The 13,195-nt window shown below is 63.3% G+C and overlaps 1 protein-coding gene across 1 annotated transcript in view; it reads left to right on the forward strand.

The window, feature by feature from the left end:
- Positions 1-79: 79 nt before the first annotated feature.
- The window catches only part of LOC128115156 (nuclear factor 1-like), a 13,598-nt gene continuing 482 nt past the window's right edge, over positions 80-13,195 (forward strand). The window contains exons 1-2 of the mRNA XM_052745652.1: positions 80-378; positions 12,947-13,192. Coding sequence (XP_052601612.1) covers positions 235-378; positions 12,947-13,192 — 390 coding nt within the window. The 5' untranslated portion in view covers positions 80-234. The remainder of the gene's footprint in view (positions 379-12,946; positions 13,193-13,195) is intronic.

Here is a 13,195-nt window from a genome sequence, read left to right on the forward strand (position 1 = left end):
TCCACCCTGACCACGCCCCCAGCCCCTCTCTGGGGATTCTGGGCGGGGCTCCGCCCTGACCACGCCCCCATCCTTTTTTGGGGGGGGACACAGGTCCAAACATCTTGCCCCCACCGGTCTTGAACTTGACATCCCCCTGCCTCCAGCCTCATCCCGGCCTGCCATCCTGACCCCCAACCCCTCTTCTGTGTTCTGGCCTCTGTCGGAGGTTGGGGGTCAGGCTGGTAAGGAAGGATGAAGGGGAGGAGGGGCGGCCCGCACCCTCACAGTCTGACAGGCGCCCGCCCGTCCTCCCCACGGGACCGCACCACGGAGCTCCGGCGACGGCAGTGCCCACGGTGCGCTGCTGGCTCCTCCATGCTGCTCCGCCTCAGGGAGGTGAATCACCCTCTCTGAGCCCCGGGGAAAGCAGGGTTGCAGCGGGGACCAGGGGGAGGAGCTGAGGGGCGGAGGCCGCGCGTGGCCAGGCGTCAAGCAGGTGCAGACTGGGCAGGGTCCGAGTCCCCCGGGGTGCCCGGGGCCCCCGCCCTGGGCTGTTGTCCATCAGCTCCCCGGGGGAGCTTCTGACCCGGGGCCCGGGGCCGAGGAGGATGGGGGTGTGTGTGGGGGTGCAGGGGTGCGGGGGAGCGCCGGGGCCGAGCGGGGCCTGCGGCGCCGTCCCCCCCCCCCCGCCCTGCGGACTCCCCTGTCAGCGGCGCCGTGCGCAGCCCGGGGTCGGCCGCACGCGTGTCAGCGGCCGCGGGTGTGCACGAGCGCGCGCGCGCGCGCCCCGCCCAGCCGCGGGAGGAGCCCCGGCGGCCGGGGATGCGGGCGCTGACGGCGGAGCCGCGGCAGCCTCGGTCTGCAGCCGAGGACCGGCCGGAGCCCCGGCTGGCGGGGGAGCGGCGGCGGGGGGCGGGCCGGGGGAGGGTCGGCGGGCGGGGCGGGCGGCTCCCCACGCGCCTCCCCACGCGCCTCCCCACGCGCCTCCCCGCCGGCGGCCGTCGCCTCGCCGCACAGCGCCATGGTACGTCTCCGCCCCCGTTCCCACTCCGCGCGGGGGGGACCTTCCCGGGGCGCTGCGCGTGGGGTCGGGGGGGGGGGCGCTGCGGTTTCTGGGAAGAGGGAGGGGGAGGCGCGGCCCGCGGCTTCCTCCCGCCCGCCCTCGGGGGCGGAGCCGCGCCTGGGCGCCCCGGGCATCGCCGGCGCCGAGGGTCCCGGGGCGGACGCCGGGCTCCGCTCGCCGGCCCCGGCCCCCCCCCCTCCCCGTCCCCACCCGCGCCCGGGACTCGCGGCGGCGGCGGCGGCGGCGGCGGCGGCGGCGGCGCGCGCAGCTTAGCGGAAAATGGCCGCGGCCCCGGTGGCCCCGCCCACCGCCGCCGTCCGCAGCCCCCGGCGGGCGCTGCACTCGGGCGGGGGAGGCCGCAGCGGCGCGCGGGCGGGCGGGCGGGCGGGCGCGGGGTGCGCGTGCGCGGCGGAGGCTCCGCACCGGGCGCCCGGGGCCGCCGCAGCCGCGTCCTTGGCGGCTCGGGCGGGGAATCCCCGCGCGATTTTAGCGTTTCGTGTCATTTTCTAAATATAGACCCGCAGGGCCCAGCCGGCCGCCGCCGCCGCCGCCCTGACCTCTCACCCCGCGTGGGGACTTTGGAAAAGGGGAGCCCTGCAGGGGGGTGCGGGAGACAGGGGTCCCCGGCCACAGCGCCCCCGGCCACAGCGCCCCCCCGCAGCCCGGCCTGCACCGGTGCCCGGTCCAGCCACTGCACCAGCCCTGAGGGACACCCTGCTTCCCCTCCTGCAGCCGCACGCCGCGGGGTCCCCTCCCACAGCCTCAGTTTCCCATCTGCAACACGGGAAAGGCCCTTCTGGGGACCCCCCAGCCCTGTCACCACCCTGTCTGTATGGGAGCCTGGCACAGCCCTGGTTGGGGTGACCCCTGTGCCCCTCTGTAGTGACACCTTGGAGGGTGGAGTGGGGTCAAAGTGAAGCACTCTGGGAACTTTATTCTCAAAAAGTTTGTTTAGGGGGAGCCGGGGGCGTGGTCAGGGTGGAGCCCCGCCTAGAATCCCCAGTGGGGGGCTGGGGGCGTGGTCAGGGTGGAGCCCCGCCTAGAATCCCCCAGTGAGGGGCTGGGGGCGTGGCCAGTGGCCTAGCCTGCAGAAGGCCCTGGGTTTGGCCCTGGAAGAGCAGGTATGTTACGGAAATATCCACAGGGAGGTCACTCCCACCCTGCCCGTTGTCCCTGGAGGGTCCCCAGTCAACCTCTCTGCTCCAGAGCGCAGGCGTAGTCTTGTGCGAGGCACATAGTCAGTCCTTTAGAAAGGACGCGCACAGGCGCACACGTGTGTCCTTTTAAAGCTGCCTGTCTTCCCAGCACTCTCAAGTACAGGCGGCAAATCCGGAGTTCAAGGCCAGCCTGGGCTTCCTGGACCCTGGCTGAGTAAACCAACACAAAAAGAAAGTGAAACTCCTCTTTGCGGGTTGAGTTCTGCAGCTGTGGGTCTCCAGTAGGGCCGACTGGGGACATTGGGACTTGTCACTGCAGCTGGAGTGGTTGGAAATCAGGGAGTCTGAGACATCCTGTCCCAAACTCCCACAGTACTGGGTTAGTGGCAGCAATTTCTGAGTGCGGCCCTACCTGGGTGACCCTCGAGACAGCTCCAGAGCACAGCCCACCCTCCCCCAGGTATTTCAGGTTGTCCCCTCTTGGACATGGTGCTGTTTCACGGTTGTTGGTGTTAAGGCTCTTATTGGTGGTCACCTCCTCTCCCTCTGTGCCGCTGTGTTAGGAACAACAAAAATATTTTTTCTGAGATAGCATCTGGATGCCAGGCTGGCCTAGAACCCACAGAGATCCGCCTGCCGCTGCCACTTGAGTGCTGGGATTAAAGGTGTGCCCCACCACTGCCTGGCTTAATTTTTATATTCAGGTTTTTTGTTTTTGTTATTTGTTTTGGTTTTTGAGACAGGGTTTCTCTGTGTAGCTTTGGAGCCTGTCCTGGAACTCACTCTGTAGCCCAGGCTGGCCTCGAACTCACAGAGATCCGCCTGGCTCTGCCTCCCGAGTGCTGGGATTAAAGGCGTGTGCCACCACTGCCTGGCCAGTTTTTATTTCTATTTATGTGTCTTTGTGCCCCACATGCAGCAGAGGCCAGAGGGGCCATTGGGCCTCCTAGAACTGGAGTTGCAGGTGATTGTGAGCCGCCAGGTGGGTGCTGGGAACCGAACCTGGCGCTCTACAGAGCAGACCGTGCTCTAGCCACTGAGCATCTCTGCAGCCACTTCAGTATTTATTTATTTATTTTATTTTTTTTGTTTTTAGAGACAGGGTTTCTCCGTGTAGCTTTGGTGCCTCTCCTGGATCTTGCTCTGTAGACCAGGCTGGCTTCGAACTCACAGAGATCACTTTTTATTTTTTCACAAATGAGTCATATGCTCCTGGGGTACAAGTCTAGTGTCCACCTGAGCCCTTGGCATACGGTCACCTCGTTGCAGGTGTTTGCCTGCGTCTTCATAGCCCAGAGCATTAGACTCCCACAGGGGAAACTGAGGTGCAGTGTGACTAAGCTGTCTGTGGGCTGGGGCAGAGTCACACCCCCACACTACACATGTATTGAACCTACTGTGTGCAGCCCCTGGTATGGGGAGGTGCTCAAGATGGGCTCACGTAGCCCAGGTTGGCCTTGGATTTCTGATGCTCCTGCCTCTGTGTCGCGGCTGGGATGACAGACAGGTGTGGGCTGTGGGACCCCAGGAGTCCCAGGTGTTTTTTGTGTGTGTTTATCATATGTCTTTTTTTTTTTGTAACCAAGGAGTTTGTGTACAGTGTTGAAAATCTACAACTTCTTGTTAAATTGACATTTGTACTTCACCTTTTTAAACAAACATTTATATCATTATTTTATACAGATATAGATATGTAAACACATCGAGTTCAGCACACACACACTTCCTAAAATCTTCAGTAGTTTCTTACTCCTTAAAGTATAAAATGTGAACTTTTGCATTTTTGTACTGCAGTATCCCTTGGTCTGATTCCTTGCAGTGTGACTCCCTGTGTGGCTCTGTGCATTGTGCACCTTACTTCTGTGTACAGTGTTGTTAACCCTGTTTTGAGCTGTGATCCCATGTATCCCAGGCTGGGCTGGAACTTACGTAGCTAAGGATGACTTTGAACTTCTGATCCTCCTGCGTACAAGGGCTACTACCATCCAGGTTTATGCAGTGCTGGGGATTGAACACGGGCGTCCCAGGGTGGGTTGGCCAGTGTTTGTGGGCGCTGCTAACGTGTGTTCACTACCATTGGCATGACCGTCACCTCCCGTGGTGTGGCTGTCGACCAGGTGACCTGCTCTGTCCCTGGCATTCCTGGGTGCTGCCACCCCAGCCATTGGCTTCCTTCTCTGGGCTTCAGTTTGCCTGGTGTGACAGTGACAAGGGTTCAGAGCATCTTCTTGGGGTCCTCCCACCTGCACCCCATCCCTGCTGAGCCTGCATCCCTCGCCCTTGGGCCCCGGGAGAGAGGTGTCTGAAAACAGCCCAGTCTTGTAAGAACGCTATGGACACTGGCTGGGGCCGTGCTTGGCCAAATGTCTCCTTCAGAAAGGTGGCCACCAGCTGTGCAAGGCCCCTCACACCTGTCATCCCAGGAGGCTGAGGCAGGAGGGTCAGGAGTTCAAGGTCATCTTCAGCTACAAACCGAGTTCAAGGCTAGCTTGGCTACACGAGACTCTGTTTCAAAAGTAGTAATAATGAAGAAGAAGAAAAAAGAGAAATGTGATGTTGGAGTGAGACTTCCCTGTGCCTCAGTTTCCCCATATATGAGATGGGTAGCCTAGACACCAAGCTGAGCTTGGGGCCTGACTGCTGGGAACCCAGGTGGCCTGGGTCATCCCACTTGCCCTTCAGCAAGCAGTAGTGTCACAGTCTAGCCTGGGGTCCTGCAGGGCACCTTCCCTGAGGACCCCCCCAACTGCATCCAGGCCACTTGCTGGCCATTTAAGAGAAGACCCCCCCCCCCGGTCCCCCCCTCCCGGCTGGAACTGACTGAGCTTGGGGGCACTAGTGTGGTGTCGGGGCAGCCAAGGGCACAGGTGGCATTTGGGAGGCAGATGGGGTGCAGGGGGCAGATGGGGTGCAGGGGCCAGCTGCAGGTGGGGTGTAGAGGGTGGTTGGGGTACGAGGGGAGCCGGGGGTGTGCGTGGGATGTGGGGGGCAGAAGGGGTGTGGAGGGCAGCCCAGGGCACAGATGGGGTATGGGGGGCAGATAGGGTGTGGGGTGCTGTGTGGCGCAGGTGGAGCGGGGGTGTGGACAGGGTAGGGGGTGTAGCCGGGGGCACAGGTGGGGTGTGGGGGGCAGCTGGGGTGCAGGGTGCTGCGGGGCACAGGTGGGGTGTAGGGGCAGCTGGGATTCAGCCCCATCTGCCCTGGACCCGATTGCTGCGTCCCTGGAACCTGAGCGCAGATGGACAGGTTTCGGGGGAGGGGACTCGGGGGTCCGCGGGCCCCAGTTTGTTTGTTTGTTTGCTGTCGGCGATTTCTTTGAAAGTTGGATGCGGGCGGCGGGGAGGGAGCGGGGGCGGGCGGGAGGCGGCGCGGGGCGGGGAGGACGGCGGAGGGAGGAGCGGGAGGAGCCGCTGCAAAAATGACTCAGTAAGTTCGGCGGCCGCTCGGCCTCTGCGCCTCCGGTGCCAGCGCCCCGGGATGTATTCCTCCCCGCTCTGCCTGACCCAGGTACGCACCCCGCGCCCGCCTGGCCCCGGCCCGCACCCCGACTCCACCTGGAACCGCAATTTTGCAGATTGGAACCTCCCCTCCGCAGCGGGGGTGGGAAATAAAAAAGGCGCGCGCGTCCTCCTTACCCACCCCCTTCCAGGCCAGGGTGTTCCTGGCAGGGACCTGAGGTGCGGGCAGCTCTTGAGACAGGGGATCCCTCCCGGTTTAGCTTGGCTGCGCACTTGGAACCCCGTGTTCTGGACCCCCACTTTGATTTGAATTGGCTAACTGTTCTTGGGACTCTCCCATCCCTTCCCTCCTGGCTGGATGCGTGGGGGGAGCTGGTGTCCTCCCCACGGCCCTCACCCTTTGCCCCCGGGGAGCCTGGGGTCCTCTCCAGATGGAGAAACTGAGTGGGTGTCGGCAGGAAGCCCCCCACCCACCCGTGGGACAGATCTTGGGGTCCCCTGCGGCACCGCAGGTCTCCCTGGCTGTGGGGGAGCGGGACCCCCCGGCTGTTGTTCACGGGTCCCCAGTTTCCCAGGTGCCCCCCAACCGGCCGTGCCCCCCTCCATTTCAGGCCCACGTGTGCGCGCGGGGGGGGAGGGGCACACGAAGTTGGCGCGCGGGGGGGGAGGGGCGGCCTTGCCCGTGTCCGTCGCGGGTCCCCCCCCTTTCCTGGCTCAGCTCCCCCCCAGCTCCGCATTGATTCTTGAATTATTGAGCCGAGCAGGGCGCTGCCAGGCGGCTGGCGGGAGGAGCAGAGACCGGGGTTGGAGGAGAAGGAGGAGGAGGAGGAGGAGGAGGAGGAGGCGGCAGCGGCGGCGCCGAGGCAGGGGACTGGCCGGCACTGCGGGCTGCAGTGGCCAGGCCAGCACCTGCCCTGCTGCGCCCCTCTGACTGGGTTCCAGCATCTGAGGGGATGTGGGGAGGGGGCACAGCCATCCTGCCAGGGGACCCCCCCCAACTGTCTTTGTTCCCTCTGGGATCCCGGGCCTTTCCTTTCCAACTCCACAGCCCTCTTCTGATGTTTTGCTATGTGACTCTGGCCTCAGTTTCCCCCGGAGAGGGAGCGAGACATAGTGGTCTCCAAACTGTTAAGTGTGATGCTGGAGGATTGCGATTGTCCGACGTCCTGAGAAGTGTGTTCGGGGCTCAGTAGTTTCCGCCCCGGGAGGCCCAGGTGGACGGTCTCAGGGTCAGGCTCCTGGGGGTCCCCTATTCCTGCCAGACCCCTCCACCTTGGCAAGCAGAGCTCTCTGATTCCCCCAAGGGAGGCCCGTGCACTGAGGGAACCCCAGCCTGCCCTACCCAGGGTTCCCTGGTGACCTTGGACAAATGCCTGCCCCTCTGCAGGTCACAGTTTCTATTTCCAGCCAGATTTGGGGAGGGGGCACCCCCGCAACCCAGAGCAGGCATCGCCTGGTTGCCTGCGGGACCACCAGTTGGGATGGGGCTGCCGTGTGGCCCCAGGCACTCTGAAGTCTGTGTTGACTGCTGGGCTTGGTGGCTGAGAGGTCTGAGGCAGACGTGGCCAGCTGGAAGGCGGCCTGGGCACGTGGAATTCCCCGTCCTGGCCGTCTGGAGTCCAGCCTGCCTCCAGGTTGCTGCTGGGAGCTGGGGGTGGGGGCACCCCCAGTGCTGGCTCCGGCCCAGGGGACTTGCTGTGTGGCCTTGGCCTCAGTTTCCCCCCCCCCATAGGAGGGTGAGGGTCGGGCAGGGGAGTGGGGGAGCCCAGGGCAGCAGGCGAGAGAGAAAGGGGCAGAGCCAGAGCAAGATGGAGGGACCCCAAGCTGCTTTGAGTTTGGGGTCCCCCGCGCCCCTACACCCTCCACGCTCCACTCGCCTGCCCTGGGGGGGTCCTGGGGCCCCCAGGGCCCCCTGAGCCCCAAGTGTGGTCTCTCCCGCGGTACCCGAGCCCAGGCTGGGTAGGAATCTCAGCTGTGGGGGCGCAGGAGGACCCCAGGAGCAATGCTGCAGACCCCCAACCTCCCTGTCTCCTGGCCTGACCCCCGTACACCGTGTCTGTCTGTCCCGTCTCTCTGTCTGTCTCTGTGTCTCTCCTCACCCGGCCCTCTGAATCGGCTAATTTTACTGCCAGGGTTCAGTCTGAAATAACTCCTTTGCTGATCCGACCGGATCCGACCGGGATCCTGGCCCGGGGCGGGGTTGGCCCGATGTCAGTTCTGGTGCCAGGGCCGCCAGGTGCCCGGGAGGATTCTGGGAGCCCCGTGGGTCCCCTGTCCCGTCCGTCACTCTGGGCGGTGACTCAGGCCCCTTTTCACTTTTACTCGGAGGAAGCAGCCGTTACTTCCATGAATCCCGGGCTGAGGCGGCCTCCCCCTCCCCCTCCCTTCCTCCCTCCCTCCCTCCTTCCCGCCCTCCCGCCCCACGTTAGTTATTCCGGGTTTGGGGCCAAATCCCTGTTGGCTGAGGTTGAGGATTCCCTGGGCCTGGGCTGAGGCCACCTCCCTCCTCCATTCATTCCTCCTCGTGGCCTCGCCTCTCTCTGCTGCCATCCTAGCAGTGGGTAAACTGAGGCAGCAGAGGGCACCTGACATTTAGGGTTTCATTCCAGAGGGGCTTTGGGGGGGGGGCATCAGAGAGGGTGAGAGCTGGCTCAGGGCAGCCCAGCATGGGCTCGGGCCCCAGTGTGTCCCCCCAGTGGACTCACAGCGACAGCCCCGTCCCCTGTCCCCGTCCCCTCCGCCCCCCACCTCGCCGCGGAGAAGGTGCCTCTGCCTGGGCCGAGGCCTGTAAATCAGGGCGCTGGATTCTGGCGAGTCAGCGTTCTGGCCTCTCCCGCCGCAGCCGCTGCTCCCTCTCCGGCTCTTCCTGCCGCCCTGCACCAGACACAGGAGCCTCCCGCTCCTTCCTGTCCCCTCCCGCAGAATCCCGTGCAGTCCCCTCCCCAGGGCACAGCGACCCACCGCCACCGGCCCACTGCCTCACCCCTCCCCGTCCAGGGACATGCGGCCACGGGAGCCCCTCACGCCAGCCCAGAATCCCAGTGACCTACCCCTCAGCTTGGGGGGGTGGGCATTTCTTATGTGCTGTATATAGGGTGCAGCACACAGTAGGAGCTCAATAAATGCTCTCAGGCACAGGTGGTGGCACACAGTAGGTATTCTGCACATGGTCAGTGCTTGGTAAATGCCTGTTGGTGAGTCACCTCACTCAGAGCAGGGTCACGGACGGGGTCCTGCACCCCGCAGACGGCCATACCCACAGTCCAGAGCTGGGCATACAGAAGGCACAGTCCAGAGCTGGGCATACAGTAGGCACGGTCCAGAGCTGGGCATACAGAAGGCACGGTCCAGAGCTGGGTATACAGTAGGCACGGTCCAGAGCTGGGCATACAGTAGGCACGGTCCAGAGCTGGGCATACAGTAGGCACGGTCCAGAGCTGGGCATACAGAAGGCACGGTCCAGAGCTGGGCATACAGTAGGCACGGTCCAGAGCTGGGCATACAGTAGGCACGGTCCAGAGCTGGGCATACAGAAGGCACGGTCCAGAGCTGGGTATACAGTAGGCACGGTCCAGAGCTGGGTATACAGAAGACACGGTCCAGAGCTGGGTATACAGAAGGCACGGTCCAGAGCTGGGCATACAGTAGGCACGGTCCAGAGCTGGGTATACAGTAGGCACGGTCCAGAGCTGGGTATACAGAAGACACGGTCCAGAGCTGGGCATACAGAAGGCACGGTCCAGAGCTGGGTATACAGTAGGCACGGTCCAGAGCTGGGCATACAGTAGGCACGGTCCAGAGCTGGGCATACAGAAGGCACGGTCCAGAGCTGGGTATACAGTAGGCACGGTCCAGAGCTGGGCATACAGTAGGCACGGTCCAGAGCTGGGCATACAGTAGGCACGGTCCAGAGCTGGGTATACAGAAGACACGGTCCAGAGCTGGGTATACAGAAGACACGGTCCAGAGCTGGGTATACAGAAGGCACGGTCCAGAGCTGGGCATACAGTAGGCACGGTCCAGAGCTGGGTATACAGTAGGCACGGTCCAGAGCTGGGTATACAGTAGGCACGGTCCAGAGCTGGGTATACAGTAGGCACGGTCCAGAGCTGGGCATACAGTAGGCACGGTCCAGAGCTGGGTATACAGTAGGCACGGTCCAGAGCTGGGCATACAGAAGGCACGGTCCAGAGCTGGGCATACAGAAGGCACCTGATAAACGCTGCTGCTCTGGCCTACGGCTTGGCCAGTAGACATTCCCCAGCTTCTCTTCTTCCCGTCGCTCAAGCGAGCAGACTGGGGGGTGACGGAGGACAGCGGTGACCCCAACATCGGGTGCACGGGGAGGTCAGAGGTCCCCACAGGCGTCTCCTCATTTGAGTCTGCCTTGTCCTCCGCTCCCCAGGGACCACCTGTCCCCAGCCTTGGATGGCTCCTGGCCCTTGTCACAGTGGCCACCACACACACAGACACACAGACAGACACACCACACACACACACACACACACACACAGACAGACACACCACACACACACACACACACACACACGTACACACACACACACACAGACAGACACACCACACACACACACACGTGCATACACGCACACACACGTACACACACACAGACACACGCACACACACACACCACACCACACAGACACACACACACACATGTACACACACCACACACACACAGACACACACCACACACACGCACACGCACAGACACACACACACACACACCACACACACACACAGACAGACACACACCACCACACACAGACACACACACGCACACGCACAGACACACACACACACCACACACACGCACACACACACACACGCACACACAGACACACACCACACACACGCACACACACACACACACGCACACACAGACACACACCCCACACACACACCCCCACCCCACCCCACACACCCCACACACACACCCTAATCTTAAGTCTGACCAGCCCCTGGTGGCTGCCGGGCTGTATGGTAAGTTAGGGTGCATGCGTGGGGTGAGTTGGAAGAAGACAGGTACTGTAAGATCCACCAGGCATGGTGGCACACGCCTGTGACTTTGGTACTCAGGAGTCTGAGGCAGGGGGATTATGAGTTTGTGACCCTGTCTCAAAAACAAAAAGCATACTCATGACCTCAGACTGAGTAGAGAGACGGGGCAGGGAGCTGGGGAGTGTGGGGGACGGGGAGTGCTCCCCTCCCTGTCTGTCCCCCACTCCCTCTTCCTGCCCGCAGGACCTTTGCACTGGCCAAGGCCGCCCTGTACCAGGCCGGCGGAAAGTAAATGCGGTGAGTGAGCCCCCTCCCTGACTGAGTTAGGTGAGAGCTCGGGCACCCGGCTCTGAGCGTGGGGGCCGCTTTACTACCCCAGGCTAGTGGTTAGGATTCTAGAGAGGTCCAAGGGGCACTCTGCCCCTCACCAGCCATGTGGGAAGGGACTGGAGTTAGAGCCTTGAAGGATGCCTGGGAGTGTGGGGTGGACACGGCAGACTCTCGGAACTGCGCCCAGCAAGCCCAGTGTAGGTGCCCAGTCGTGGGGAAGGCCGGGTTTGCAGCCCCCCACATCTGTGAGGTCTCTGTCTGATGTCCTCCCGTGGTCCAGGCTTGAGAGAAGGAGGGGGGCGCTGAGGACAGGGCATCTGGGGATGTATAGGAGTTCAGGAGGGTTCTCAGCCCCACACCAGTCTTGGCTCTCTCCTTTGACCGGCCCTTGGGCCAATGTCCTGGCTGTGGCTGGTCCTGTGGGCCAGAGAGGACAGGGAACGTGGCCAGCAGGTCTGTGACCCGGTCACTTGCTGTTTACCTTCCTACCTTGTTGGCCGGCCGGGGGCCACGGGGGACTGTGATGTGGACGCCCACCACGGCCGCCCTGAGGGGGTGGGACCTAGAGAACAGTGACGGATGGGATCTGCAGACAGAGTACTTAGGGTGAGTTTAGAGACAGGGCCCTGGGTTGCAACCACCCCCCACATGGTTACTGCACCCACAGACCCATGCTGGGGCCGGGGACCCTCCACCCGGCTGCCCGGCCCCACTGAGGCTGTGTGACCCGGTTCCCGCCTGTCTCTGGTCTCACGTGTCAGTTACGATCCTGACCCAGGAAGAGCCCCCTGCTCCTGCTCCCTGAGGCTAGCCCAATCCCCCATCTCCTCCCCTGCCTCCGCAGCCAATGTGGGGGAAGGGCAGAAGCACCCCCCCCCCCCCCACAGGTCCAGGCCACAGCTGTTCCAGTGACTCACACCTCAGAGGACATTGGCCTGGGGGACGGGGTGGCCCGGCCCGGACTCCTCCGGGTCACCAGCTATTTTCAGAGGTTTGGTAATAGGTGGCATTTGGTGTCCTGGCTCTGGGGTGTGGGGCGGGTGCAGGAGGGGGGGCTGCTCGGTGAGCCGGGGGGTCCGGAGAAGACCCCCGACTCAGAACCCTTGTCTAAAGAGACAGGCCTGCGACCTGTGGCCTGTCTCCTTGAGGCTCCATGGGGACCCTGGGCAGATCTTGGCGAGGTGTGAGCCTCAGTTTCCCCATCATGCCACAGGTAGTGGAGCTCTGGGAGTGCTCCTCTCCCCAGCAGCCACCCTCCGCGTGGGGTGTGTGTGGCTCCAGTCCCAGATGTCCCCCCAACAGGGAGAGAGAGACAGGATTTTATTTTCCCCTCAAACGCCTTGCACTCTGAGGCTGAGGATCCGGCCCTGACCCTCCCAGGACTCAGTTTCCCCTGGTAGACACTGGGAGCTCCAGGACCACCTGACCCACACAGGGGAGGGCACCCCGTGCTGCTCCCATGGTGCCAGGGGAAGGCCGAGGGTGCCCACCCGGGTTGTCTCCATGAGGGAAACGCAGGCCTGCGGCTCCTGCATGGTTTGAGCGCTCGGATTTGCCTGGTCCTGCGCTGCGCGGCTGGGGACCCCTGTAGCTGGCGGCTGGGGACCCCAGGAGGCGGCCGGGGACCCCTGTAGCTGCGCGGCTGGGGACCCCAGGAGGCGGCTGCCTTGTGCCAATGAAGCTTAATTGTAAGTCAGCTGCGCTGTCGCTTTCCCTGAGCCCAGGGCAAAGTGGCATCACGGCGCTGGCCTCAGCTCGGGACGGCCCCCTTCCCAGAACCCTGGTCCTCCCGTCGGGGTCGCGAGTGTCCCCCGTACCCCCAGCCCGCTCTGTCCTCCCCTGGGAACCCTGCTGGCCTGTCTAGGGCTTCATCCCTGACCCTCCCTCAGCATCTGTGGTGGGACAGCCTAGGCCTCAGTTTCCCCGCCTCTCCGCAGGATGAGTTCCACCCGTTCATCGAGGCGCTGCTGCCGCACGTGCGCGCCTTCGCCTACACCTGGTTCAACCTGCAGGCGCGGAAGCGCAAATACTTCAAGAAGCACGAGAAGCGCATGTCCAAGGACGAGGAGCGCGCGGTGAAGGACGAGCTGCTGGGCGAGAAGGCCGAGGTGAAGCAGAAGTGGGCGTCGCGGCTGCTGGCCAAGCTGCGCAAGGACATCCGGCCCGAGTGCCGCGAAGACTTCGTG

The sequence above is a fragment of the Peromyscus californicus genome, unplaced genomic scaffold, assembly GCF_007827085.1.
Source record: "Peromyscus californicus insignis strain IS unplaced genomic scaffold, ASM782708v3 Scaffold_1__1_contigs__length_55948999, whole genome shotgun sequence".
NCBI classification, from domain to species: Eukaryota; Metazoa; Chordata; class Mammalia; order Rodentia; family Cricetidae; genus Peromyscus; species Peromyscus californicus.